The sequence below is a fragment of the Typopeltis vanoorti genome, chromosome 18 (assembly GCF_054136105.1).
Source record: "Typopeltis vanoorti isolate ZY-2024b chromosome 18, IOZ_Tvanoo_1.0, whole genome shotgun sequence".
Classification (NCBI taxonomy): Eukaryota; Metazoa; Arthropoda; class Arachnida; order Uropygi; family Thelyphonidae; genus Typopeltis; species Typopeltis vanoorti.
This window is the reverse complement of record NC_143566.1, coordinates 14,642,212-14,670,051: the sequence shown is the minus strand read 5'-3', so window position 1 is coordinate 14,670,051 and position 27,840 is coordinate 14,642,212. Positions and strand designations below refer to the sequence as shown.

Sequence of the window (27,840 nt, the reverse complement as noted above, 5' to 3'; positions counted from 1 at the left end):
CATAAATAAACTAGCAGTATATGGGTGAAGATAAACGGCTGCCAGTTTAATGTTGCCAATTGTAAGATGATGCATTTTAGAAAGAAGAGATCACAAGCTGTGTTATGAATTTATGGAATTGAACTTCAAGAAAGTGATGAAATCAGGTACTTGGGAGGTGATTGTGGACACAGAGTTGAAGTTTTGAGGGCGTATTGCAAAGATAGCCAAAACATTACATGGTTGTGGAAGAACAAACACACTAATAAACAGGGATAGAGAAATTATTGTTCCCCTTTATGAGGCCACATCTGGACCGACGTGCACAGATCTAGTGGATTTTGTGGAGATGAAGAAGTGGTGGTGAGGATTCATAGGTAAGTGAAAAAGATTGTGGCAGGTCTAGAAATGCAGAAAGAGAGAAAACATAGATATATATATATATATATATATAGAGAGAGAGAGAGAGAGAGAGAGAGAGATTCAAAAAAGAAATGGAACAGATAGAAGAAGCAGAGTGAAAATTGGAAATGATTCCCTTTAAGAAACGAACAAAAATATAAGGAATGAATAGTGTGGATTCCTTATTATTTAACTCATATTCAGAAGTTAAATTAACTTCACTGTTGTAATTTTTTTTAATTTTTTTGAGTGAAGATTAGATGGAAAGCTATTCTCTGTTTGTGAACTGACATTTGTTAAGTAAAAATAGTTCCAAAAGAGTTGTATTCTGTTTCATTGCTGGATAGCTGAATTTTATGAATTTCAAAACATGATGGTAATTCTTCCATCATGTTTTGAATTCTATATAGGTTGCAGAGGAGTCCTTCAGCATCTCATAAGCTTCCTTGAACTTTCTTTCAAACCACCTTTTGGTGGGTGTAGGAATTTGGTACTTTCTAGTTGATTATGTGACATGTTTGAAGTGCATGGGCTGACAGGCCTGTTTTATCATAGTGGAGGGATTTAATGTAGCATTTATGTTTGTCTTTTCTTATTGAGATGGTGCTCCTTGTTTTCTCTGTGTAGGGTAAGTTGCAGGTGCACTGAATTTTGTAAATCCCTGAGTGGGCAAGGTAGAGAAGGAGATCTTTATGGATGAGCTCAGTACTTTTTAATTTTGCAGAATACTACATAAATTCTACATGAATTTATGTAGTATTTTATCCATTTTTTCTGATATTTCCTTAATATATGGTATGGCTATGGCATCCTAGTTTTTTTTTTTTTTGCTTTTATGGTATTATTGTGAAGGATCTTGTGAACTGTTTTTTTGTTGGATGGGCATGAATTTTTGTGTGTGTATGTGTAGGTTTCCCATATACCATGAATCAAAGGCAACCGGAGGAAAGACATGTGGCTAGAAAAGGAAGAAAGTTATTGTTTTCAATCTCAATGGTAAATTGGATATGCTTGTGTAGTTTGTTCAGGTGGCTTAGGAATGTATTTAATGTTTTACAGCCATGAGGCCAAATGGCAAAAATATCATCAACATATTTGAGCCAGAAATCACCAGAGGTCATAGGGTAAATGATTAACAAAACATTTAGATTTTATCTTGCTTCTGTGTAGTGCCATGTAGCTTGTGTCTTGTTTGCATATATATATTTTATTGATCATGACTGCAATATGGAGACCGAAATGTTGATTGTTATTTTCATAATTATAAGTAAAGTAATTATGCCAACATGTATTTTTCTCTCCATAAATTCTTCACAATGAATGCTGATGACTGTATGACCTTAAAAGAAAAAAAAAATGTATATTTAATGATAGTTGTTTAACATGCACTTCACTTTACCTTATCACGTATTACTGATAAAGTTATTTTACTCTAATGAGTGCAATGCATCAGCCACTCTTCATGAGCTTAGAACCTGCCAGAACTTGTGTAAAGGTCTTCTGTCAAGTAAATTTAGATCTGTGATTTGAAAGTTTGAAGAAACAGAATCTTTGGAAGTTCAACTGGCAGAGGACAGAAACCAGTGCCGCCATGGATAATTGAAGTTGCCACTACAATTGTCAACAGATTACACGAAAATGTTGCTGGTAGTAACAGCTCCCATGGAGTAGCATGACAATCAAATATGCCTGATTCCATGGTATGGAATGTCCTGCGCAAAATTATTGCATTTTATCCATACAAGATCAGCCTCGTACAGCAGATGCTACGCAATGATTATGATAAGCAAATGACATTGATCTGGATGTTTCTGGTCAGATTGGAGATCATTGATAGTTGGTCTTGGAAAATTCTTTGGGGAGATGAGGCACATTTTTTTCTGAATGGGACTGGGACTGTAAACACTCAAACTGTCAAATTTGGGCTTCCAAATCACCCAAGGAATGGGGTGATTCCTGGAGCACATGGTGTTGCTTCACAGTAGATTTTATAATATGACTTCTGTCTTGTGGATCACTCTGCCAGGCCAGTAACTTGTTCCATTACCACATGGAAATATCATGATATGCTGAGCAGTGTTGTCATTCCACAACTTCATCAATGACATTGTCTGGATGAATCCATTTTCATGCAAGATGAAGTACCTCCACACATTGCATGACCAGTATAGCAGCTTGTATGGCATCACTTCACAGAAGAAAGAGATTAGTCACGTCTTTCCAGCTGCCTCGCTTCCCCTGATATTACTGTATGTGATTTTTGGTTGTGGGGTTAACTGAAGACTAACATCTATGTTGTGAATTTCAAAAAAAAAAAAAGCTAACATCTATCATGGTGGTATCTCTAACTTGGCAACCTTAAAGGACAATGCATTATGGCATGTTACTTTCTGCTATTGACAGTGCTGTGTACCAGATGCAGTTTTTGGCCCATGAAAATGGTGGTCAGGTCCTCTTTCGCATGGATGAACTCACTGTGCTTGAGTTCATCCATGAAACTTTAATTTCAGTTTAGTCTGTTATTCATTTGTCAGTCCATTTTAATGCTTTTTTTTTTAATGTATAGTGTCATATTCCCATGTCTTCCCTTGTCTTGATTAGTCTTCCTACCAAATTTGGTGACCTTCTGATTGTCAGATCAAGCTACATAAGGCTCTGAATAGGGAAAGTTTAATTATGGCCACCATGTATATACTTTGTTAATGAAATAGATAAAAAAGAAAACCGAGTTTGCATGTATGTAATATAGTGAAACACAAATACATAGACCTGGAGATAGAATCTCCAAACTTAGGAGAAAATATTAGGTGGCTTGATCAATAGCAAGAGTTTAGCCAAACAAAATATTAACACCTCCTTACAGCTTACATCACCTTGGGAATGAGGAGTTTTTTATCTTTGTGTTTGTCAATGTTATCAATGGGCCTAGCTGCATAAACCATTTTGCAAATGGTTTCTGCAGCTAGAAAACAAAAACATAAGTTTTCAAATTTGCAAACTCGTATTTTTGCAAATAAAAACACAAGTTTGCAAATTTTCTTAATTATGTAGCAGGAGCATCCACTCAGAAAATATCAGCATTCTTCATCTGGAAGGGTTGGCAGAATCTCCAAAGTTTGTAAAAAAATAAATAAATAAGCTGTGTGGGAGGGACATTCTTGTTAAAACAATAACCCAGACACAGTAAGAACAGCTTTTTCGTGCTGCATCTATCAGAGGAGTGCCAATCGTGGTCTTCCTGTATAGGGCTTTGAACTTTTCTTGAGGAGTGGCACTGGAGTATGAACTCAATGAGCAAATTTGCTCTAAACTGGGGATCGGGGGGGGGGGGGGGGGAGAGTGACAGCCATGGAGAGTCTTCATACATGGGGATAGTTTGAGCTAGGAGTGTCATCCTTGCATTCAGCATGTCAGAACTCTTGGTATCTGTGAAGGCATGGCATCTCACATGCCCTGTTTGGCTTGACTCTACCCTTTGTGCTGCTTTGGGCATCAGAGGTATGGCTGATTTCATGCTGCATGTAGCACCTCTCCTGTCTGTTCCCCAATGTAGCAGTGGGGAAGGGGGAGAAAGACTGTGGATGCAGGGCACCGAAATGCCTTGATTTTGGGAGATATCATGGAGCCTGCACCTGAGAGTGCCAGAGGTACGAGAGCGGTCTGGAAAGTTCTTGGCCTAACAATGAAAAAAGGAATTTATAATTTCAAAATTATTTTTATTTTTCAACATAATCTCTTATAAAACATACATTTATTTCAGTAATGATCCAGCGCAATTATCCCGTCCCTGTGATGGTTCTCAGTAAGATCTGCAAAATACCCCTCTACAGCTGGAATCACCTCTTGATTTGAAGAAAAATGCTGACCAGCAAGAAAGAGTTTTAGTTTTGGGAAGAGATAGAAGTCAGAGGGAGCCAAATCTGGGGAATACAGTGGATGTTCCAAAAATTCATAGTGCACATCCCTTAATTTTCCCATTGCCAAAACACTTTTGTGGGCACGTGCATTGTCCTGATGAAATATGATTTTTTCTTCTGCAAACTGTGTCTTTTCTGATGAATTTTTTCGTCTAGTCTGGTTAAAAGATCGGAATAATATTCCCCAGTTATTGTTTTACCCTTTTCAAGGTAATTAATAAACAAAATGTCTTTAGCATCCCAAAACACTGATGCCATGACCTTTCCTGTTGATGAAACCGACTTTGTCTTCTTTGGCGCTGAACAGCTCGCTTCTGTCCACTGTTTTGGCTGCTGTCTGAATTTTGGTGTGTAATGGTGAATCCAAGTCTCATTCATAGTAATAAATTGATGCACAAAATCAGTTTTATTCTTGTTAAAATGCTTCAAGCACTGTTCAGAGATTTTCATGCAATGCATTTTTGATCTGCTGTGAACAAGCGTAGCACCCATCTTGCGCAAAGCTGTTTATATGCAATTCTTCCTGCAAAATATATCCTACACGTTTTTTTGAAATGGCTATAATCTCAGCACTTTCATGCACTTTGACTTGCCGGTCATCCAATATCACATGTTGCACTTGATCAATGATTTCTGGTGTTTTTACACTTTTTGGACGTCTTTCACATAGATCATCTTCAAGGCTGGTACAGCCATGTTTAAACTCAGCAGTCCATTTCTTGATTGTCAAAAATGAAGGAGATGAGTGCCCATAAACTTTTATGAACTTCAAATGAATTTCTTTTGGCGTTAAGCCTTCTTTTACAAAGAATTTTATAACCGCATGATACTCAATTTTATCCATTTCAAGGGATACAGACAACACTTTTGCTTCAGACAGCTGTATAAAACAAACTACTTGATAGAATGACTTGCAATTTCACATGCATGCTTAAGACAGATGTACCAACTTAGAAAAAAAAATCTTGCTGATAGTGTTGCCATCTATGGTCGAGGCCGAGAACTTTTCAGTCCACCCTTGTAAAATGATGAAAAGAAGATTCAACAGTTTGAAACTGAGAATGGCATCCCTTAATAGGTGGTGAAGAGGCAGTATATATTACAGATTTGGCAGCAGCATCACTAGGTGCTGTCACCTTTATAATATATTGTGCAGTGTCTAAAGTTCCAGTCCCCCTCTTGCACTGGGAGGGCAGCTGTAAGAAGGATATGAACTTGTGAGTGAGATTCATCCTTCCAGATGAAGAATGGTAACATTTTCTAAGTTGATGCCCCTGTTGAACAAACGTTAAGAACGTTTGTATATTTGTTTCTGTGGCATTTGCACGTTAACAGTAAATTAACATTTACTGTTAATGAGGAAATGATGGTTTCTGCAACTAGACCCATTTACAGCTCCTAAAAAACATGAGGATAAAATCTGCTCATTCCCAGAAAGAAGTTTCTCAGTGCTGGAGCCTTTGCCACAGAGCTACATGTGGTTGCTTATTCTTCAGCAAACAATGCTATGATTAGGAGTGGAATGCTGGGGCTACCCTGGATACCACACACCAGCACCACAGAAAGTCCTGGGTCCTTCCCCAAGACTGTGAGCAGATGTCTTCATGTTGGACAGCATGGAACCTCAGTGATGGCAGCCTGGAGAAGCTGTGTAATGAGGGGGAAAAAGGATGAATGAAAAGGGACAGTACTGAGTGAGGTGCACTACCTCAGAAGGAGCACCAAAAACCTCCCACAATGCTAGATTGTATGCTTAATAGATGATTCTTCTCCCTGACTTCCTCTAGTCACTTTTCATTAAATGCTCTTTCTTTGCTATCTTTTCTATAGGTATTTCCATGGATGTTGTCCCAGTGAACTGGGCTGTCAGGTATTCCTCTAATCATGTATGAATATGAGCAAATGCTAGTCAGTATCCATATAATGTTCAGATTCATTGAAACCAATTTCTCATCATCTTCCTTGGTTCCCTATACCCCCTGTCCTTTTGAACAATCTTCTTCATACTGTTTTCCCCCAATGCATACAATCCCTGACTCTTCAAGGAACCCGTTAACAAATTCCTTTATTTTCTCTGATCACTTGGCCAAACACTGTATTGTCATATTATATGTGCTGAGACCTCTCATGTCTGAGATATATATAAAATGGAATTACATGAGTTAGGAAATTAGACTGAATAGTCTAATTTATCAAACCTGTACGTCACAAAACATATACGAGTATGCCAGGTGCACAGTTTTTTTAGCCAGCCTGGTTGGCACCAAGTGGCTAGTGTATCCACTCTCCAGCCAAAAGGATGAGGTTTCAATTCCCACCGTGGGCATGGATGTTTGTGATTGTCTGTGAAAATATTAGTGGTGGTGTGCAGTAGATGATGTGGTTTGCTGTAGTTGGTGGATCGAGTGGTAGCTGTAGAGTAGGTGCCCTCCCTCGATGACTCTTTGGACTCCTTGGAGATGTCATGCAATAATAATAATAATAATAATAATAATAATTTCCTAACTAATTTGTTCCAAACAGAACAAATATGTATCAATCTGATAGAGCACTGTTGAGAAGCCTTAAATGCTGAGGGTTTGATGAATGTTTTTATTTTCACTATAGTAATTGACTACCATTATGCTTGAGGAATGGAATAGTTGTCTCTTTATTAACATTTATTGGAAAGCTTATCCAGGAAAGCTTATCCAGGAAAATTCACTAACTATGTCAAAATATGGGCCAATGGTGTATTGAAAAAGTGTAAAAATAACTCATTCATAAAACACTTAGTCATCAGTGTAATATTTGCAGTGTGGTACATATTTGTTATTGCAGACATTCATAATGTTTGTATGTATGTGACATGTTTATTATGGCAATTGAATCTTATAATCTTAAAAAATACTGAAAAGCAGTTATAAAACCAATAAATTATATTGGTTTTATAACTGCTTTACTGACAGCCTTTTAAAGGTGTTCTTTATATTGTTTGATTCAGTGAAACTACACATCATTGCATATGCAGATATGATTATAATCATATGATTCATGTGAAAGCATAAAGCTCGGACCAATGTTTATATTTATTGCTTTCACCATGATCCAGAATTTATTTCTACACCTGTATTTCCCCCCCCCCCCCAAGCATAATAAAGCTTCCTTCTTTTTTCCTGATATTGTGACAGATTCCCATGATGTTGTTGTTGTTATTATCATCATCATCATCATCATCATCTGAGACCTCCAAGGAGTCAAGGACTCGTTAAGGGAGGCTATAAATCACCCAAACCAGCTAATCATACCTTCCCTTAAATTCATTCACACTAGATGCACTCACTACCCCCTAAGGGCAAATTATTGTACTCACTCACTGCTCTCTGAGAGTAAAACCTAGCTCTTACCCCTTTCTTGACTGCAAATAAATTTAACTTCCATGGATGCCCCCATGTTCTCTTCCCATCTTCCATATAATGAAAAATTTCATCAGTTGATATCCTATAACACCCATTCAAAAGTTTATAGGCCTCTATGATATCACCTCCACTTTCTCCTGTTAACCAGAGTCTGCAATCCACATATTCACAATCTATCCTCATAATCTAAATACCATAATCCAGATATAATCTTTGTAACTCTTCTTTGCACCCTGTCTATAGTTTCTTTATCCCCTTGGAACCTGGGAGACTAAATCTGTACACAATAATCCAGGTGTGATCTTATCAAAGCCTTATAAAGAGGCAAAATGACTTCCTTATCCTTACACGTCAAGGTTCGCTTCAACATCGCAATTATCCTCTGGGTTGTATTTGCAACTTTTGCTATGCGACCTTTAAACTTTAAATTACTGTCCACCAATATACACCAAGATCCCTTGCCTCTTCAGTTTCTTGTAGCGTAAATAATATGCCCCTGGAACTCTAATCATGCCAAAGTGCATAACTTTACACTTACTAACACTAAATTGATAGCCATTTTCATTTGCCCAAATTTCCAATCTATTCAAATCATTTTGTAATTGCTGAATATCAGTAGCATCTCTAATTGCCCTGCCTATCTTCGCATCATCGGCAAACAATTGCACATCTGATGTTAAATCCTTCCTGATGTCATTAATGTATAGATTGAACAATAATGGCCCAAGAACTGAACCCTGAGATACACCATTGGTCACCTTAAATCTGGCCGATTCACATCCACTATATACCACTTTTTGATATCTGTCTGTCAACCATCCCTTGATCCAGGTCAAGGGATGGTTGACAGACATATGCAATAGCCTTTCGTGTGGTATCCTATCAAATGCCTTATAAAAATCCAACGTTATCATAGTGTATCCATTCCCTTTATCCAACTCGGCTGTAACATTGTTATAAAATATGAGCAAATTGCTAAAATATGACCTTCCTTTAGTAAACTCATGCTGTTCCTTGCAGAGTATAGCATGTTTGTCTACCCATTTCTGCATGCGAGTTCTTACCAACTTCTCTGAAATCTCCACTACCACACCAGAGATACTGATAGGTCAGTACTTAGACACATCGGTTTTTGTACAAGCTTATACAATAGAACTATTATACATTTCTGTGGCATCATTTCTGAGTTGAGATTCAAGTTATACAAACAAGTTATTATGTTGTTAGTTGGAACGTTTCAACAATTCTGTGGCATTGATACTTTTTGTATTTGTTATTGTTTTATTTTATTTGAAATTGAAATGTGTTTTAAACATTGTCATTTCTCTTAAATTCATTTTGTTTTATATAGCAGTAAATCAAGATTAGCAAAACAAAAACTGTGATATTCGAATGTACTCTTTGCACATCAGCTGCTATATACACATCATTTATATAAATCTATTGATATATATATAAATATATATATATATATATATATACAGGGTGTTCGGGATAAATTTGACAGTTTCGTAAGGAAAAAGAAAATCTTCTTTGTATCTATTAAATTTAATGAATTGACAAAAAAACATTACAGGCAGAGTTAATTACAATACTATCAACAAGATTTACTCAAAATAAACACCATTAGCATCGATCACAGCTTCAATTTTGCTTCGGAACCTCGAACAAGCTGATGCTACAGTCTCCCTGGGAAGGGCCGCAAAAACTGTTTTAATTTTATCCATTAACTGGGCTTTTGTATTACTGGAAGTGCGATTGGTGTCTTTTTCAACTGCGCCCCATACAAAATAATCCATGGGGTTAAGGTCTGGGGAGTTTGGAGGCCAAACATTTGGACTGGTGAAGTCGTAGAAATTTTCAGACAACCATTTTTGACTTTTCCCAGAGGTGTGGCAAGGGGCCGAATCCTGCTGCCATACATACGGCCTACCATTGGCTACCCTTGTTATCCAGGGCTTGACTACAGTTAGCAACTCCACGAACAAAGCCCGAATTCCAATGTCAGGGTTCTTCAACACCTGTTCCTGCAGATTTGCGAGGAATTCTGCTGTACGAACGCAATCAGATCGTCTGCTAGGGATCTTTCTTCTTGCTACATCCTCGTAGTCACCATTGCAAGTTTCTAGTTCATGCCTGATTGTTTTTACTGTATTCAGGGAGCACTGGGCAGCAGTCGTAATATCCTTATTTTGATGGCGGGCACGAATCATCATGATACAAGTTATTCTCTTCCATGATTCAGGTGGGTTCCAGCTATCCATCCTTTCTGACATCTTGTATATGAATGAAGAAGGGTCCAAACTTTTAAATGAAGAGAAGTGTGTGTTAATACATGTAACTTACGGAAAAATATAATTAATTATAAATATGTCAAATTTATCCCGAACACCCTGTATATATATATCAGGGGATACCCCAAAATAACCAGAATCTGAACTTGGCACGCTTGCATTTTCTAGTTACGGATGATGCCGTACACGCCAATCTGGCAAGTGGCGTCTTCCTGTGTGAACTAGTTTGTTGTTGTGGATGCTTTTTTAGCTATTAGTGCTTAGAAGAAAGTTAGGTGATTTTGTGATTGCTGACCACCAAAAACATAGAATGTGCATGACATTTTGTTTTCTTTTGGTTAAAGCTGCAGCTGAAACTATTGTTATGCTTCAGCAAGCCTTAGAGGACGACACTTTAGGTAAAACACAGGTCTATAAGCGGTTTTCCTGTTTCAAAAATGGAGACGTGTCAGTTGAAGGCCAACCACAATCTCACTGACCTTCAACAAGCAGAAGTGATTGAAAACATGAGAAGGTTTGCCAGGCAATCAACGAAGATCATCGAAAGACCATTGAACAAGTTCCTGAAGAGACAAATTTGTCATGGAGTTTGTGCCAGCGAATTTGAGCAGAACATCTACAAACGAAACATATGTTTTCTAAATTTGTGCCTCGTTTGCTCACAGAGGATATTAAAAAAAAAAAAAAACATCCTTGCCTGATCTCTTGCCATGTGACTTTTTTTTATTCTCACGGATAAAGAACACCATGAAGTGGCAGCAATTTGTTGATGTGGACGAAGTGACAGAAAAGTTGCTGGAGGCCATAAACAGCATTCCAGTTGAACAGTTCCAGAACTGTCTCCAGCAGTGAAAAAAAAAAAACATTGGGACAATTGCATTGACTCACATGGAGAGTGCTTTGAAGGAGACTATGGTATTATGGACTATAAGCTTTAATACCATAATACCATATGGTGTTATGGTACTAAATATGGTATTATGGTATTAATACCATAGTACTATGGTATTAATGCCATATAGAATAGGGTATTATAAGCTTTAATAAAAAAATTTTTTAAAAAATTCTGGTTTTTGGGAACCCTTGTGTGTGTGTGTGTGTGTGTGTGTGTGTGTGTGTGTGTGTGTGTGTGTGTGTGTGTGTGTGTGTGTGTGTCACCTTATCCTCATTTAAGGAGTATTCATGATATTTAGCTTTTGCAGATAAAGTTCCTCCTCAACGTAGTGGTCTTCGTGAAAGACGGAGACCAGAATCTCCACAAAGTAAAGGACCAACAGTTGCTGAAATATGGATACCAGAAGAAGACTTAGAATTGTGGGAAATTAAACAGTTTGGTGACAAGTAAGTGAATGGGTATTTTCTTCTTGATTCAAAGTCAAAGTGTACAGATCTCTTTCTCTAATTAGTAGTAAATTTTTCCTGTTTGTAAAATTTTATATGTAACTTTGGAAGATATATATTTCAATACCCAAACTGGTATTGAAATTGATTTAATTGATTAAATAGAGGTTAAATTTTAGTAGAAGTTAACAGAGGCAAATAATTCTCAAAATGGAAGACAAATATTTGGAGAAGTTTTTGAGAGAAAAGCTCATAATAAGGTAAGTACCTGCTCGATTTCTGTTCAGAACATGGAGTAATATTACAAACACCATGTTCAAACATAAAGATGCACATAAATTCATAAATTTTCTTATTTGTTGTGTTCAATCAGTGTGCATTGATAGAAACACAACAGATAAGAAAAAGATACAAGAATATACTTCTTGTTATTATGATAACTACAGTCCAAATCAAGCCTTAGACTCCTAGATTTATTGCCTCCAATCTGTTGGTCCAGCACCTTACTACTCCTATTTGGACATTACAACATTATGTTGCTATACAAGGTGGAATTCTAACAATAGATCATTGAAAAATAGAACAAGCTGCGTGATGTTATATCACTTAAGTATTAAAGGGAATATTTTTAAGCAGAGACATGATTGAAATAAAGATATTAATTAATAATATTAAATAACATAAAATTAATATGAATTAATGAGTTATCCTGATTAGACTTTCCCAGATTTTTGATATAGATATACAGTCATTCCGATTCAGGTTAGGATGATGGAGTAAGGCCCCTACGCTTTCTTGAATAAACGTTCAAATTAATAACCGGATCTATGTAAAAGGCGAGTTTTTGACCAAATGATGTTGTGGTTAGTTTCAATCCCATGCTGAACCAATCCAGATTTTTCAGGTTTGTTGTGATGAATGGAGGATTGATGTTCTTGGATTCTTTTTTCAAGAGAACGTCCAGTTTGTCCAAAATAGGAGAGATCACAGTTGCAGGGAATTTGATAAACTCCAGGAAGAGATATGGTTGAGCATTTGTCTTTAGGAGAAGGAAAATGGGAAGATAATTTGTTAATAGGTGAATATACATGGCTGTTAACTCATATTTCTTCAGAATTCTTGCGATAGGTTCTGAAATCCCGGAGATGTATGGAATTAGAACTCGTTCTATTGAATCTTCGTTGTTTTGTGGTGGATTATAAGAATCGAGAAGATGTTGAGTACTTTTTTCAGAAAAGCCATTGAGTTTCATGTGTTGTTGGATAGTAGAAAGTTCTTTCTGTAGAAAATTAGAAGTAGAACAATTAGTTTTGGCTCTTTTGATTAGACATTTTATGATTCCTGTTTTATGACAAGGATGGTGGGTTGATTCTTTAAGAATATAATGACCTGTGAACCTTGGTTTCCTGTAAACTTTAGTTGTAAGAGTATTTGAAGGTGACCGGATGAGGAGAACATCTAAAAAAGATAACTGGTTGTTTTCTTCATTTCCATAGTAAACTTTATACGATGATGTAAGGAATTGATACTGGTTAAAAAAGAAGGTAAGGAGTCTTTGATGTGTGGCCATACATTAAAGATGTCATTATATCTTACCCAAAAGGATGGTTGAGGGAAAATAGATGAGAAGAGGACTTTTTTTAGATGTTCTAAATAAAAGTTGGCTAAAGCAGGAGAGAGAGGACTTCCCATGGCCATTCCTTCTACTTGGCTGTAAAATTTGTTTTGACATAAGAAATATCCAAGAGTGTATTATGAAATTGAATAGTTTTATAATGTCTTCTGGAAAGATGTCAGCAAGTAATTTTAAAGTCTCTTTGAGAGGTACATTTATATATAAAGATTCTATATCAAAGCTCACCATAAGATCTGTAGGTTGCAATGAGACATTTTTTAATTTTTCTAAGAAATCTGAGGAGTTTTTTAGAAAAGAACTAGAGTTGCCTATGTGAGATTTCAATAATTTAGCTAGATATTTGGCTATACGGTAAGTAGGGGAATCAATACAATCTACTATTGGACGAAGAGGAAAGTCAATCTTATGTATTTTAGGAAGACCATGAAATCTAGGAGGACTTACAGAATGAATTTTAAGTCTTTCAATTGTGTCTCTATCTAAACTGATGACTTCATCTAAGAGAGAATTTAATTTCTTTAGTTGTCTGTTGGTTGGATTGTAATCAAGTTCTTGATATGTGGAGCGATCTCGAAGTAAAAGAGAAAGTTTTCTTCTGTAATTTGCTGAGTCCATAACTACTGTTACTTTCCCCTTGTCAGCTTTGGTGATAATGAGGTGATTGTTTTTTCTCAAGGACTGTAAAGATTTCATTTCAGAAAAAGATATGTTGGAAGGAGGAAGTTTGGCCTTAAGTAGAGAAGAAACGACTTCTAGGCGAAGAGCATTAGCTTTATCACCAGTTAGATGACTGAGATTCCGTTCAGTGTTAACTAGGAAATCTAGATATGGTATCTTATTAGAAACAATAGAAAAATCATGTCCTTTTGACAGGATGAGGGTTTCGCTATCAGTTAGAGGATGTCCGGATATATTGACAATCCAATTATCTGGAGTTTTGAAGGGCTTGAATTGTTTAGACGAATTTTCATATTTTCGGTTTAGATGTTGACTTAGTTTATTATATGCTCGTTGTGTAGAATGTTTAGCGACATTTAGAACTATGTGTGAAAGATGTGATCCAAGTTTGTGGAAATATAGGTGCAAAGATCAGAAATATGATGACTGTGAATAGCAAGATCACGTTTAGCAGCTTTAAGTTGGTTACAGATTAACGATAAACTGGTGTTCTGGTAAATATTATGAGCTCCAGGAGATATTATAGTTTCTTTAATCTTAGCGAAATTAGGAATAATCTTGTTGTCGCAGCATTTTTTTTAAAAAATTGATCTTTGCTCATAACCTACCTTGTGTAACTGAAAGTTTTCCTAATTTACTGGTTATTTTGGTGGCATTTTCCCTGAAGGATTAAAATTTGATGTTTTATGGATATTTGTGACATAAAGATTGAATAATATATATGCATGTAAACACAAGAAAGATATTTAATTAACCAAATATTTCGGTCTGGAAATAGCCGACCATCTTCAGTGGCACTACAAGAACAGTTTAAAAAAAAAAAAAAAAAATACAAGGTGGAATACTAACAATTGATCATTTAAAAATAGAACAGATGTTATATCACTAAATATTAAAGGGAATATTTTTAAACAGAGACATGATTGAAATAAAGATATTAATTAATAATATTAAATAACATAAAATTAATATGAATTAATGAGTTATCCTGATTAGACTTTCCCAGATTTTTGATATAGATATACAGTCATTCCAATTCAGGTTAGGACGATGGAGTAAGGCCTCTACGCTTTCTTTGAATAAATGTTCAAATTTATAACGGGATCTATGTAAAAGGCGAGTTTTTGACCAAATGATGTTGTGGTTAGTTTCAATCCCGTGCTGAACCAATCCAGATTTTTCAGGTTTGTTGTGATGAATGGAGGATTGATGTTCTTGGATTCTTTTTTCAAGAGAACGTCCAGTTTGTCCAAAATAAGAGAGATCACAGTTGCAGGGAATTTGATAAACTCCAGGAAGAGATATAGTTGAGCATTTGTCACATAGTTCTAAATCTGGATTGGCTCAGCACAATATTGAAATTAACCACAACGTCCTTTGGTCAAAAACTCGCCTTTTACATAGATCCCATTATAAATTTGAACATTTATTCAAACAAAGCATTAGAGGCCTTACTCCATCATCTTAACCTGCATCAGAATGACTGTATATCTATATCAAAAATCTTGGAAAGTGTAATCAGGATAACTCATTAATTCATATTAATTAATATCTTTATTTCAATCATGTCTCCACATGAAAATGAGCTACAGCATAAAAGCAGACATTTTGGAGTGGATTTTTTGAAATCATTTTGAAATTAATTTCCAACAAGTATATGGCAGCATTAACAGAGGAAAATTATATGAGATTACGACGTGCTTTGGAAAACCACATAAGCTAGAAAGACTAACAAGGTTAACAATGAAAATTTCAGAAGCAAGGGTTAAAATACAAAGTGATTTAACAGATCTTTTTCTGACTCAAGGAGTAAAACAAGGTGATGATCTAACTCCAAAACCTTTTACTCTGAGATACATTATTTGATTGCTGTCAGAAGATACTAAATACACTCTAATAAACTAACCAGTGCAGGCTACAGCATACAGATGACATCATATCAAGAACTAAACATAAAGCAGAAGAAATGTATCTGGAATTAGAAAAATCAACATACAAGACAGGGCTAAAATTAATAAATAAATAAATAAAAGACAAAAATAATTATTAATACCAGGCAGAATCAATTAACCAACACAAGTGTGAAAAGTGAGAAACCTGAAATTGAAAAAGTGAAACATTTCAAATTTTTAGGAATAATTATCACAAGCCAACCAAATGAGATGGCCAAAGTGCAGAATCAAATGAAGAGGGATAATCAGGCTTGTAATTCTCTCTTTCTCTTGTATTTAGCTTTAAAGATATCTACTGGAAGATGTACAAATATATAAATCAATAATCTTGCCAACTGTTACCTACTAATGTGAAACGTGGATATATTTATAGCAAGGGTAGAGAATTTAATTTCAGGTTGATTAAAAGATTGTAGCAGGTAGCACACATTTCTCATATGGACAATGACAGTACTCTTAAGATGTTTTAAGGATACTTGTGACATAAAGACTGAATAATATATGCCCGTAAACACAAGAAAGATATTTAATTAAACAAATATTTTGATATTTAGACAGTGCTACTCACTTGTATATGATAATCAGACTCAGCATCACCTTTTACATAATATACATGATGTTCATGTGTTTTGTTCTTTCTCCCCATTGGGTTATTGCTATTTTTTTTTCTTTGTTCTTTAATTTATAGAAAAGTGTATCATTATCTGCTTGTCCTCTACACAGTGTAGATTACAGGCAGATTATAAGACAAAAATTAATATGCCATTGAGAAACATCATGACATAGAACAATAGCAAGGTATACCAGATTAAACCTGAAATTAAACTTTGGCAGTTCCAGTTTGCACAGGATCAAGACAGAGAGAGAGAGAGAAATGAATATAGCTATGCACAAACCGGCATCATATTTAATTGACTGTTATCATTATTTTACTGCTTTTAGTTATTTGCCTGAGCCTTAATGCATAAGATAGATTTCATCTAATACACCATATTGTTGAAAGTTTTCCCACTTGGTTATGCTATAAATTAAAGATGCCAAGAAATTATATTCTTGGTTTAATCCTTTATCCAAGTGGAAGCAAACAAAGTTTGCATCGAAAGTATTTTCAGGACAGGGCAACTCATATATAGAAGCTGATGACTTCGCATCATTTGCCTTAGTATCCCATAATGCAAAGCACATATCCTTACAGACATGTATAATGCTATGCGTAATAATAATAAAGGTTAAACCAAGAATATAATTTCTTGGCATCTTTATGTGCAAAGCACATCTCCTTGAGGAGATGTGTTATGCTATGCATTAAAGGCAAGGGGTCACTACCCAGACCAGTTTCGACCTTTATTGAGGTCTCATCAGTGGGAGCCAGGCTTAGAAATACCAAGGTTTAAGTAATACAGAGCTTATAAGTATTTTACCAAAACAAATTACCATAAGGTGCTTTGACCTTATTAAATAAAAATCTCAGGATGAGAGATAGATGTAGAAAGTTTTTACCTTGGGTATAATATACGTTGAAGATACCAAGCTATTTTAAACCTGGTTTTAATCCATTTCCCAAGTAAGCAAACAGACAAGTAAGTCAAGTTTGCACCTGCAAGTAGTGCAGGTCTGGGTGACCCATACAGGTGTGTGTGTGTGTGTGTGGAGTAGGGAGCAATCAAACTAATGGAATTTGGGCCATTCTTTCTGCAAAATATGTCCCAGCTGTGCCAGTGATGTTGCAGGTGGAAAATGTGATCGAACATTTGATAACTGATTGGAGATGCCATGTACATTTTCATAAATTGTCATATAATCTGTAATACTACGACTCATGATACATCTACAATTTTTGCTGTTTGGGTTACGGAAATTACTGCAAGCTGCACTCCAATGACCACACCTTTTTTGGCAGTCACTGAGGTTTGACATTTTGCACACTAACTGCACAATAACTAATTCAATGTCGACTGTGGCACTGCTATGTGATAGCTGATATCATACTGTACTGTACTGTATTATATACCTCACATTGTGAATGATGTTGTCTCCGTGATTGTTGTTGTGCAAAATGTCAGACCTCAGTGATCTCCAAAAAAAAAAAAAAGGTATGATCATTGTCATCATTGGAGTGCAGCTTGCAGGAACTGCCACAACCAAAACGACAGAGATTGTAGGTATATCATGAGCCATAGTATTGAAGATTATGACAAGGTATGGAAATGTACAAGGCATTGTCTCCAATTGGTTCTCCAAGTTTAATAACATTTTCCACCTGCAACATCACTGGCACAGTTGGAACATATATGCAAGAAGAATGGTACCCTGTTCCATATCGAATTCATGGTGTTCTAACAGCCTGAGGTGTGTCTACAGCTTATTAATAAAAAAATTCTCCAAAAGATTTGTAGGTGTTTACATTGTTTTGATTATCCCCTATATATATCAATGCTTTAAGATGTTTATAAGATATTAATTCTCATGCAAGTTTATAACATTTTAGAGCTCTGTATTTACTTATATATAGTTATTTTTAGTTTTCTTTAACCTTTTGACTTGGCACATTTTTGCTTAGGATGCCTAAGAATTATAGTTTCTGCAAGTTTGGGTAGAGTTTAACACCCATATTTACTTAAATTACATTGGTTTTCAAGGAGCCGCAGATTCTAAAAAAACCCTGACATTCAGTGCAGCTAATTTCTGGGAGTGTTGAAGTGACAAGAAATAATTTCACATTACTATAACCCATATATCAAGAAGGTTACGGATTTTGCAAGGAACATTTTGCTAATTTTGTTGGAATTTAAACCATTAGGTAAGAAGGTGTGTCGTATATGGTTAAGTTTACCTGTGAGGGATACTTCATTGGAACAGAGATTGATAGGTCTGTTAGAGTTTTAATAATATCAAAAAGAGAATGGAAAGTCTATAAATATATCAGCCCATGTGAGTAAGTTTTCTCTATACTCTAAAAGAAAGTTTACCATTTGCAAGATGTGTTATTAACACGTTCGCTGCCAACTACGAGTATACACGTAGTTGGTAAACCAGCTACAAGTATACTCGTATGACGCTTACCGCCAGCAACTAGATTAGTGGAAGAAGTGAAAATGCTTGGCTTGTGGAGCTAGCATCAAAACTGTGTATTCTCATAGATAGTATATGCTCTGCACAAGCCAACTACGAGTATACTCGTATGATGCTTACCGCCGGCAATGAGATTACTGTACTGACTTTGAAGAAGTGAAATTGCTTGGCCTACGGGAACAGACTATGCCGAAGTAGTGTGGCAGCGAACGTGTTAAGGTAAAGAAAAGCTAGACAATTGTTGTCTCCTTTTCTATAGTAATGAATTCTTGGATAAGCAATAGGTGAGGTCAGGTTGATAACATTGTCAGCATATATATTCTTCTTCTTCTACAGTTCTTAATGAGTCATTAACACGTTCGCTGCCAACTACGAGTATACTCGTAGTGGCTAATCCTGCTTCACAAGCCAGCTACGAGTATACTCGTAGGACGCTTACCGCCGGGAACGAGATTATTGTAGTGACCTTGAAGAAGTGAAAATGCTTGGCTTGTGGGGCTAGCTTCAAAACTGTGTATTCTCATAGACCGTATATGCTCTGTACAAGCCAACTACGAGTATACTCGTAGGTCCTTTACCTCCGGTAACGAGATTATCGTACTGACCTTGAAGAAGTAAAACAGCTCGGCGTAGGGGAACAGACCATGCCAAAGTAGCGTGGCAGCGAACGTGTTAATATCCACAACCATCCAACTTGGATATCATAACCATGATTCCAAAATAAAGTGGTTAGGCCTATGCCTATCAGTATATTTTGTACATAAATTGCATATTCTCCTGGCTAGTTTGCCTGGTTGCAGGGCAAAAAAATCTGAGTTTCTGGGAGGTAAAAGCCTGCCACCTCTGTATGAGACAAGCTAACTCACTCTCGCATGAAAAGCCTTGATAATGATTTTTTCGCATCCAGGATGTTATTTGAACTCAGATCTTTCCATTAGTTATGAATTCCTCAGTATATTTTAACCATATAAAATGCTTAAATGAGGATTCTGTCTTCTCAACACTCTCCTTTGAATAAATTGTTTAATTCATTCCTTGTGCTGTTTTCATTTCGTAGTGTCTGATATGAGTTCATGCCAGAAATGTGTCCATTTTTGTCATGTTAATGTTCATGTGTAGAAAGTTTTAATTTAAATACTAGAACTAGAATTCTAGTTCTAGAACTAATGACTTCACATTAATTGTCTTATTAAACCCTGCTTGCTTACATTTGGGTGAAGGATTAAAAAAGAATATAATTTCTTGGCTAGTTTAATTTAAATGATAACCAAGTGGTGGGGAGGGGGAGGGGACTTTATACAATTCTAATCCAGATAATTTTAAAATAAGGTTATACACCTTTTCACTCCTTGTATATGGGAAATATATGATTTCTGCATTACTTTAACCCTGGTGTCTCTTCTGGATAGTGGTGCTAAATGCATTGCATTTTATACCCAGGTCTTTCCATTAGTTATCCAAAGCACACATCGAAAAGGATGTGTGCTTTGCATTACGAGATGCTAAAGCAACCAATGTAGAGTAATTAGCCTCTATATACAAGTAGTTGTGAAGATACTTCACATTCAAACTCTGTTTGCTTACACTTGGATTAAGGATTAAACAAAAATATAATTATTGGTAAGTTTAATTTAAATTATAACTAAGTGAAAAAAAAAAATTCTACACACGAACATTAACATGCGTGAAATATGTCCACTCACCACCCTGGAGTATTACCTAGTTCCTCCCTTCCCCTTTATCTCCATTTGGCACCAATAGAGCAATCTTGTTTATGTGTACTTAATAGAATGTATTGCCTAGAACAGTTGTTCTTATATCTGTATATATTTTAATTTTCATATCTCTGAGCCGTCAATAAACTATGATGTTGTGTCTAATGGATGTGCAAGTTTTCTGCTGACGTCTTCATATATTTGAGTCCCTTTTTTTTTTTTTTTTAACTAATTTATAATGTAAATTAAGAGTATTGTAATATCTAGTACTCTAAATATGAGTACTCTACACAAGCCAGTAAGGTTGGTGCCCTTCTAAATATGCTTAAAAGTTTTGATTATGAAAACTTGTATTTTTAATGATTTATCTTTAAGTGGTAACGTATGATAAATTTGTATTGATAACTATTTGATAACTAGTTGTTGATAGATAGATAGAATTAATAAATAGATAATTGATAATCTAAGAATTCTTTTAAACGTATTTTGCAATTTATCTGCAAATATAAATTGCTAAATAGAGATAAAAGAATTCTTAGATTTCAGATCTTTGGACAGATAATACTAACATAATGATTAGCTACCGTAGCACAATTGGAAGAATAGTGAAACATTGTGCCCTTCAATTGAAAAAGACCCGGGTTCGATCTCGCTGTTACGAAGGGAATCATTATATGGGCTTTTTCAATTGAAGGTGAGTTAGCCGATCTCATATGGTCATAGTAGGGTTTTTCCTCCTGTGAACTAGGGTTATTCATCCTGAATACAGACAAATCGGCCTTCAGGACACATGCAATTAACAGACAAAAAAATACTGTTGTCGGTGGTGATGGGCGATAGATGGTGTTGATGGTAGTAATGTCGTAGTTGGAGAATTAAGTAGTAGTGAGAGGAAGAGATGTATTTAGCGAAGTAGAGTGGTGTGCCCTCCCACAATGAGTCCTTGGACTCCTTGGAGGTGCCACGTAATTAATAATAATAATAAATTACACCAATAACCTACAAAATGCTTTAAATGATATAACAACAAGGAAAGAATTAAAGGACAATCTAAGTAAAATAAAAAATAAATCAGCAAGAGAAGATGGAATAAACTCCATACTGTATAAATTTGCTGGAAAAAAATTTCACCAGAGGTTATTAAAATTTTTAAATAAAATAAATAACAATGGACAAATACTAATAGAATGGAATACATATATAATACCTATATTTAAAAATGGTATAAAAGAAAACCCACTAATTACAGAGGTATTAATTTATTGAATGCATGCTATAAAATATATAGTAGAACACTTAATGAAAAATTGAAAATATACAGTGAAAAAATATTATTAAGATGTCAAAATAGATTTAGAAAATAGCACTCTACAACGGATGCAGCTTTTTGTTTAAAACTACTTATAGAGAAAAGAAGAGAACTTAATTTAGAAACTCATCTTTTATCGCTCATCTTTTGTTTATAAATTAGAAAAAAGCATTTGACAAAGTAAAAAGATATATGTACTCTTGGATATATTTCAAAGATTAAATATACCTAATATTTTACTACATGCAATATTGAATATATATACAAATATAATAAAATAAAAGTAAATGAAAAATTGTCTGAAAAACAATCTATAAACCAAGGAGTAAGACAGGGATGTCCTCTGTCTCCAACACTTTTTTAATATTTATATTGATGAAATATTAGTACAGTGGAACATCTTAAATAACCCAGGTATAAAAATTTCTGAGATTAACAAAATAAATATGCTGTTATTTGCTGATGATCAGGTAATAATATCAGATAAGGAAAGTAATTTACGAAGAGCAATATATATAATTTAAACATTATAGAAGAAGTTTGGAATGAAAATATCCATAGAAATAACTAAAACAGTGTCAAACTTCAAAATTTTTACAGATTATAGGCCTGATAAATAGAATCCTCAATCCAAATATTGTACAATAAGAAACACATTTGAAAATATACAATACTTTAGCATTGCTTACATTATTATATGTCAGCAAAATTTGGGTAATAAACAAACAAGATAAATGAAGGATAAAAACAAATGAAATGAGATTCATGAGAAGAACTGCAAAATTCCATTGTTGGGTGAAAATAAATAAATAAAGACACTTTAAAAGAATTAACTTAAAATTAATTGAAGAAAAGCCAAACAGTTGCAAACAAAATTGGATAGAACATGCAAACTGTATGGCCAACACCCAATATTCTAAACAATTAATAAAATATAAACCAACTGGAAAGAGAATATTAGATAGATAATAAGACTGAAATATAAAAATATGGTCTCTATCCGTAATTAGCATTATGATAATGATGATAACTGTGCATGTGGAAGGTTGTAATTGGCAGTAAACATACTAAGTGATATCATTTCTCTTAAAATTTGACATTGGATAGATAACCTCTTATATGCTATTCAAATCAGTTTGTTGATATTGCTAATTTGATCTGCATGTTCAAATGATGTTGGCATAGTTAATTTAATTTAAGGAATCCTTACCTTTATTCTTAATCTGTTATTAAAATAAATCAATCTCAATGGCTTTAACAGGCCTTTAAGGCCCACAACCCTCCAAGCATGCTTGGATTTCATAACCGAAATACGAGGATAGAATGGTCACCCCTATGCCTTGAAGTATTCCTGGCTGTATCCCTGTGTCTTCACGGGGCCGGTTTGCCTGCTTGCGGGATGAACTGGCAGAAAAAACCCTGCTGTCCATGCCCAAGACCGGCTAACTTGGCTATGGCTGAGGAAGATCCTTCAGCTCCTCACATCGTCATCGGGAATCGAACCTAGGACACTCCTTCCCCAGTCATATGGTTGCGAAATGCAAAGCCACTAGGCTAACCATGTGGATTATTAAAATAAACCATATCTTATTAAAACTCAGACTTTAGAAATTCACAGAACAGATTTCTTTCCTCTGAGGTTATTAGTCATTTTTTGCATTCATTTGTTACTTCACTTGAAAACATGTTTAAATTGTTAGTTTTTATTTGGATCCCTTTTAGCTGTTCATTGCAATTTTTTTAACTTAGGTAGTAATGATTTATTGTTTTTAGGGTTGAAAAACAACAGCAAGCTGTAAGGGAAAAGTTGGCTCAGCAACAAGCTCAACAGAGTGCAGATAAAATAAGAGCACAGATGGAAGCCCAGCTAAAGCAACAGCGACTAGCAATGCAGCAAAAGAGAATCTTGGAATCATCATCTCAGTCACAAACACAACAGCAACAACAGAAAAAATTGCAAACAAAATCAACCAATTTACCGGTGTCCACAGCACTTTCAAATTCTGGAAATAGCACCACAACAAGTTCTTCCTCGTCAGTTGCAAAAGTGAGTTTGTTTTATTTTGTTTTTGTTTTTTTATATCTTATGTATTTAATAATTTTATGATTTTAAAGAATTTTATACAGTTGTTAAAGTAGTTTCATGGAGAAGTAGGTTGACTAAGATGTTGTGAATTAGAGTTGCATTGAAACTTTTGAGTTAAATTTAGTGTGAGCATATAGCATGGGGAAATATCTTTTCCTAGATCAGTATATCATAATAACTTTCTTGTTTTTTTGGTTATTTTATTATTATTATTATTATTATTATTAGGTTGCTTTGGTTTCAGCAAGTGGCTCTGTAAAAACAGGATTAACAAATACTTCAACTTACAGAGGTGTGCGTCGCATATTTACCAGTCGAATACCAAAAACTGAAAGCACATCTGCAGGTATGTAAATGTTCATTTAATATTAAAAATTATCCTTTCCTATATATTCAGTTTTCATTGTAGTGAACACTAATGAACTTGCTTGTTATTACAAACTACTTTTTATTATATTATTACGTAATATATTTATTATTTTATATTATTTTACTTTATATTATATTTTGTAACTTTGTATTATTTAATATTAAATGTTCATTTAATATGAAAAATGGTCCTTTCCTGTACATTCAGCTTTCATTGTAGTGACACCAATGTGAACTTGCTTGTTATTTCGAACTACTGAAAAGTCCTTGAAAACTTCATTCCTTTTTTTGGCTATTCTGAAAGAAATTAATTATATCAAAGCTTCTATAATACTTTTTCTTTAGTCCTTACAAGTTTGCTATAGTGAGAGCAGGCTGTATATTATATAATTCCTATTTACTATTTTTTGCTTAAACAAACAGTCGCAGTCTATTCATAATGATATATGTCCTGAATTTTAATGGCTTTTTTTTTTTTTTTTTTCAAAAGCAATACCCGTATTTTTTAATAATCTAATGACAATTTTTTCTTTTTAATTTTATACACACATTAATCTCACGAAGAATGATAGTAAATCTGTTGTATGTTTTAGTGCTGTGAGGTTAAGATGTCAGGGAATCTGAGAATCCTGCTATAGAAACCAAATATGAAGTTGGTGGACATTTAGGCCACTAATCAGCAGGGTGATGGTCTCATAAACTGGGGTGAAATTTATATATAACCTGATTAAAATTAAAGCATCTAAGGTCAAAATTGATAATCTTTTTATTAACTGAATTCTATTGAAAGTTTATTTTTCACTTGGTTAGAGTATAATAAAATTAGTTTAATCCTTTATCCAAGTGTGAGCAAACAAAGTTTGCGCCTGAAAGTATCTTCAGGACTGGGGTAAGGTGGTACAACACCAGGGCAACTCGTTGCAAAGTTGGAGCAAGCTACCAACACTCCTATCTCAGTATCTCCTATAATGCAAAACACATCTCCTTGCGGATATGTCTAATGTTATGCATTAAGGGAAGGGCCACTATCCAGACTAGTTTCGACTTTTATTGAGGTCTTTTCAGTGGGAGCCAGGCTCAAGTGGAGATACCAGGCAGAAGCATTAGCAGGTCATCTCTACCTATAGGGGTTGCCAAATGGTGTGCCACTCTTTTTAAATAAATTACTCTGGATTTAGAGAAATATGTTGAAAGTTGATTTTTCACTTGGTTAGAGTATAATAAAATTAGTTTAATCCTTTATCCAAGTGTGAGCAAACAAAGTTTGCACCTGAAAGTATCTCAGGACTGGGGTAAGGTGGTACAACACCAGGCAACTCGTTGCAAAGGTGGAGAAAGCCTGATTCCCACTGAAGAGACCTCAATAAAGGTCGAAACTAGTCTGGGTAGTGGCCCTTCCCTTAATGCATAACATTAGACATATCCGCAAGGAGATATGTTTTGCATTATAGGAGATACTGAGATAGCAGTGTTGGTAGCTTTCTCCACCTTTGCAACGAGTTGCTCTGGTGTTGTACCACCTTACCCCAGTCCCGAAGATACTTTCAGGCGCAAACTTTGTTTGCTCACACTTGGATAAAGGATTAAACTAATTTTATTATACTCTAACCAAGTGAAAAATAAACTTTCAACATCTTTCTCTAAATCCAGAGTAATTTATTAAAAAAGGGTGGCACACCATTTGGCAACTTCCGTAGGTAGAGATGACCTGCTAATGCTTCTGCCTGGTATCTCCACTTGGGCCTGGCTCCCACTGAAGAGACCTCAATAAAGTGAAAAATAAACTTTCAACATCTTTCTCTAAATCCAGAGTAATTTATTAAAAAAGGATGGCACACCATTTGGCAACTCCTGTAGGTAGAGATGACCTGCTAATGCTTCTGCCTGGTATCTCCACTTGGGCCTGGCTCCCACTGAAGAGACCTCAATAAAGTGAAAAATAAACTTTCAACATCTTTCTCTAAATCCAGAGTAATTTATTAAAAAAGGGTGGCACACCATTTGGCAACTCCTGTAGGTAGAGATGACCTGCTAATGCTTCTGCCTGGTATCTCCACTTGGGCCTGGCTCCCACTGAAGAGACCTCAATAAAGGTCAAAACTAGTCTGGGTAGTGGCCCTTCCCTTAATGCATAACATTAGACATATCTGCAAGGAGATGTGTTTTATATTATAGGAGATACTGAGATAGGAGTGTTGGCAGCTTGCTCCACCTTTGCAACGAGTTGCCCTGGTACCACCTTACCCCAGTCCTGAAGATACTTTCAGGCGCAAACTTTGTTTGCTCACACTTGGATAAAATGATTAAACTAATTTTATTATTAGCTGAATTCTAATTATATGGACATTTTTACAGTTGATCAGTCTACTTGGATTTCTACCCCATCCCCTGATTTTGCATAAAGTTGTACAATACAATATTTTTAAAAAGTTGCTATTTCAGTTCTTCCCTCATCTCCCCCCCCCCAAAATTATATTATTATTATTATTATCACATAACACCTCCAGGGAGTCCAAGACTCATCAAGGGAGAATACCTGCTCTACAACCCACCATCTCCACCAATCACAACTACCTTCATCATCTACACCAGCGCCATCTTCCTCCAACCACCACCACTAGTATTTTCACAGACAACATCCATGCCCATTGCGGGATTCAAACCCACAGCCTTTTGGCTGGAGAGCAGATACGCTTACCACTTGGCCAACCAGGCCGGCGCTTGTACATTGATAGTAATAGCATCATATTCCTAGTCTATCCATAAATACTACTGCAACTTGAACAGCGTATAAAACTTTATTATTATTATTATTAAGAGACAGACATCCATGGAGTCTGGAAGTCATCAAGGGAGGCCATACTGTTCACATTAGCTGTCATACCTGTTCTTGAATTCATCACACTGCTTGTATGCACACGCATCCAATGGCAATATATTCCAATCACGCACTACTCTATGAGAGAAAATTCTAGCTCTAATCCCCTTCTTAACAGCATTCATTCTCAACTTCCATGGATGCCTTCATGTCCTTTCCCCACTCTCCATAAAATGAAAAATTCCATCTACTGAAATTCTGTAATCTTTCAGAAGTTTGTAAGTCTCAATCATATCACCCTTCTTTCTCCTGTTTGAAATTGTAGAATTCCTGAAGACAGCAGGTTCAGAAATTCTACAATTTCTGAACCTGTCTTCATAATCAGTATTCCACAATTCTGATATCATTTTTAACACTCTCCTTTGCACTCTCTCCTGTATATCAGAATCACGACAGAAACCAGGAGACCAGACATGCTCACAATAGTCCAAGTGAGGTCTTATCAAGTTCTTATAAAGAGGCAAAACGACTTTCTTATCTTTACATGTTGAGGTTTGTTTCAACATTGCCATTATGCTCTGAGTTGTATTTACAATCTTCTGTCTACTAAAACTCCAAGATCCTTAGCCTCATCAGTTTCTTCAAGCATGATCCCACTGATATAATACAATGTTGGATATAAAATCACACCAAAGTGCATGACTTTTCATATAATAGCATTGAAATGACAGCAATTTTCACATCCTCACAGTTCCAGCCTGTTCAAGTAATTCTGCAAGTACTGCATATTAGCAGCACTCCTAATTACCCTTCCTATCTTTGCATCATCAGTTGTGTGTGTGTGTGTGTGTGTGTGTGTGTGTGTGTGTGTGTG

General features: G+C 35.4%; 1 protein-coding gene across 2 annotated transcripts in view; it reads left to right on the top strand.

Annotated features, from left to right (window-relative positions):
• The window catches only part of LOC150096503 (nucleosome-remodeling factor subunit BPTF-like), a 425,630-nt gene that overhangs the window by 189,593 nt on the left and 208,197 nt on the right, over nt 1–27,840 (top strand). Inside the window, exons 10-12 of one of the 2 annotated variants that reach the window (XM_090407800.1) lie at nt 11,193–11,331; nt 23,467–23,740; nt 24,008–24,125. In XM_090407800.1, the coding sequence (XP_090263926.1) occupies nt 11,193–11,331; nt 23,467–23,740; nt 24,008–24,125 (531 nt within the window). Of the gene's footprint in view, nt 1–11,183; nt 11,332–23,466; nt 23,741–24,007; nt 24,126–27,840 lie in introns of both variants that reach the window. The other variant, XM_090407799.1, reaches the window with a different exon arrangement.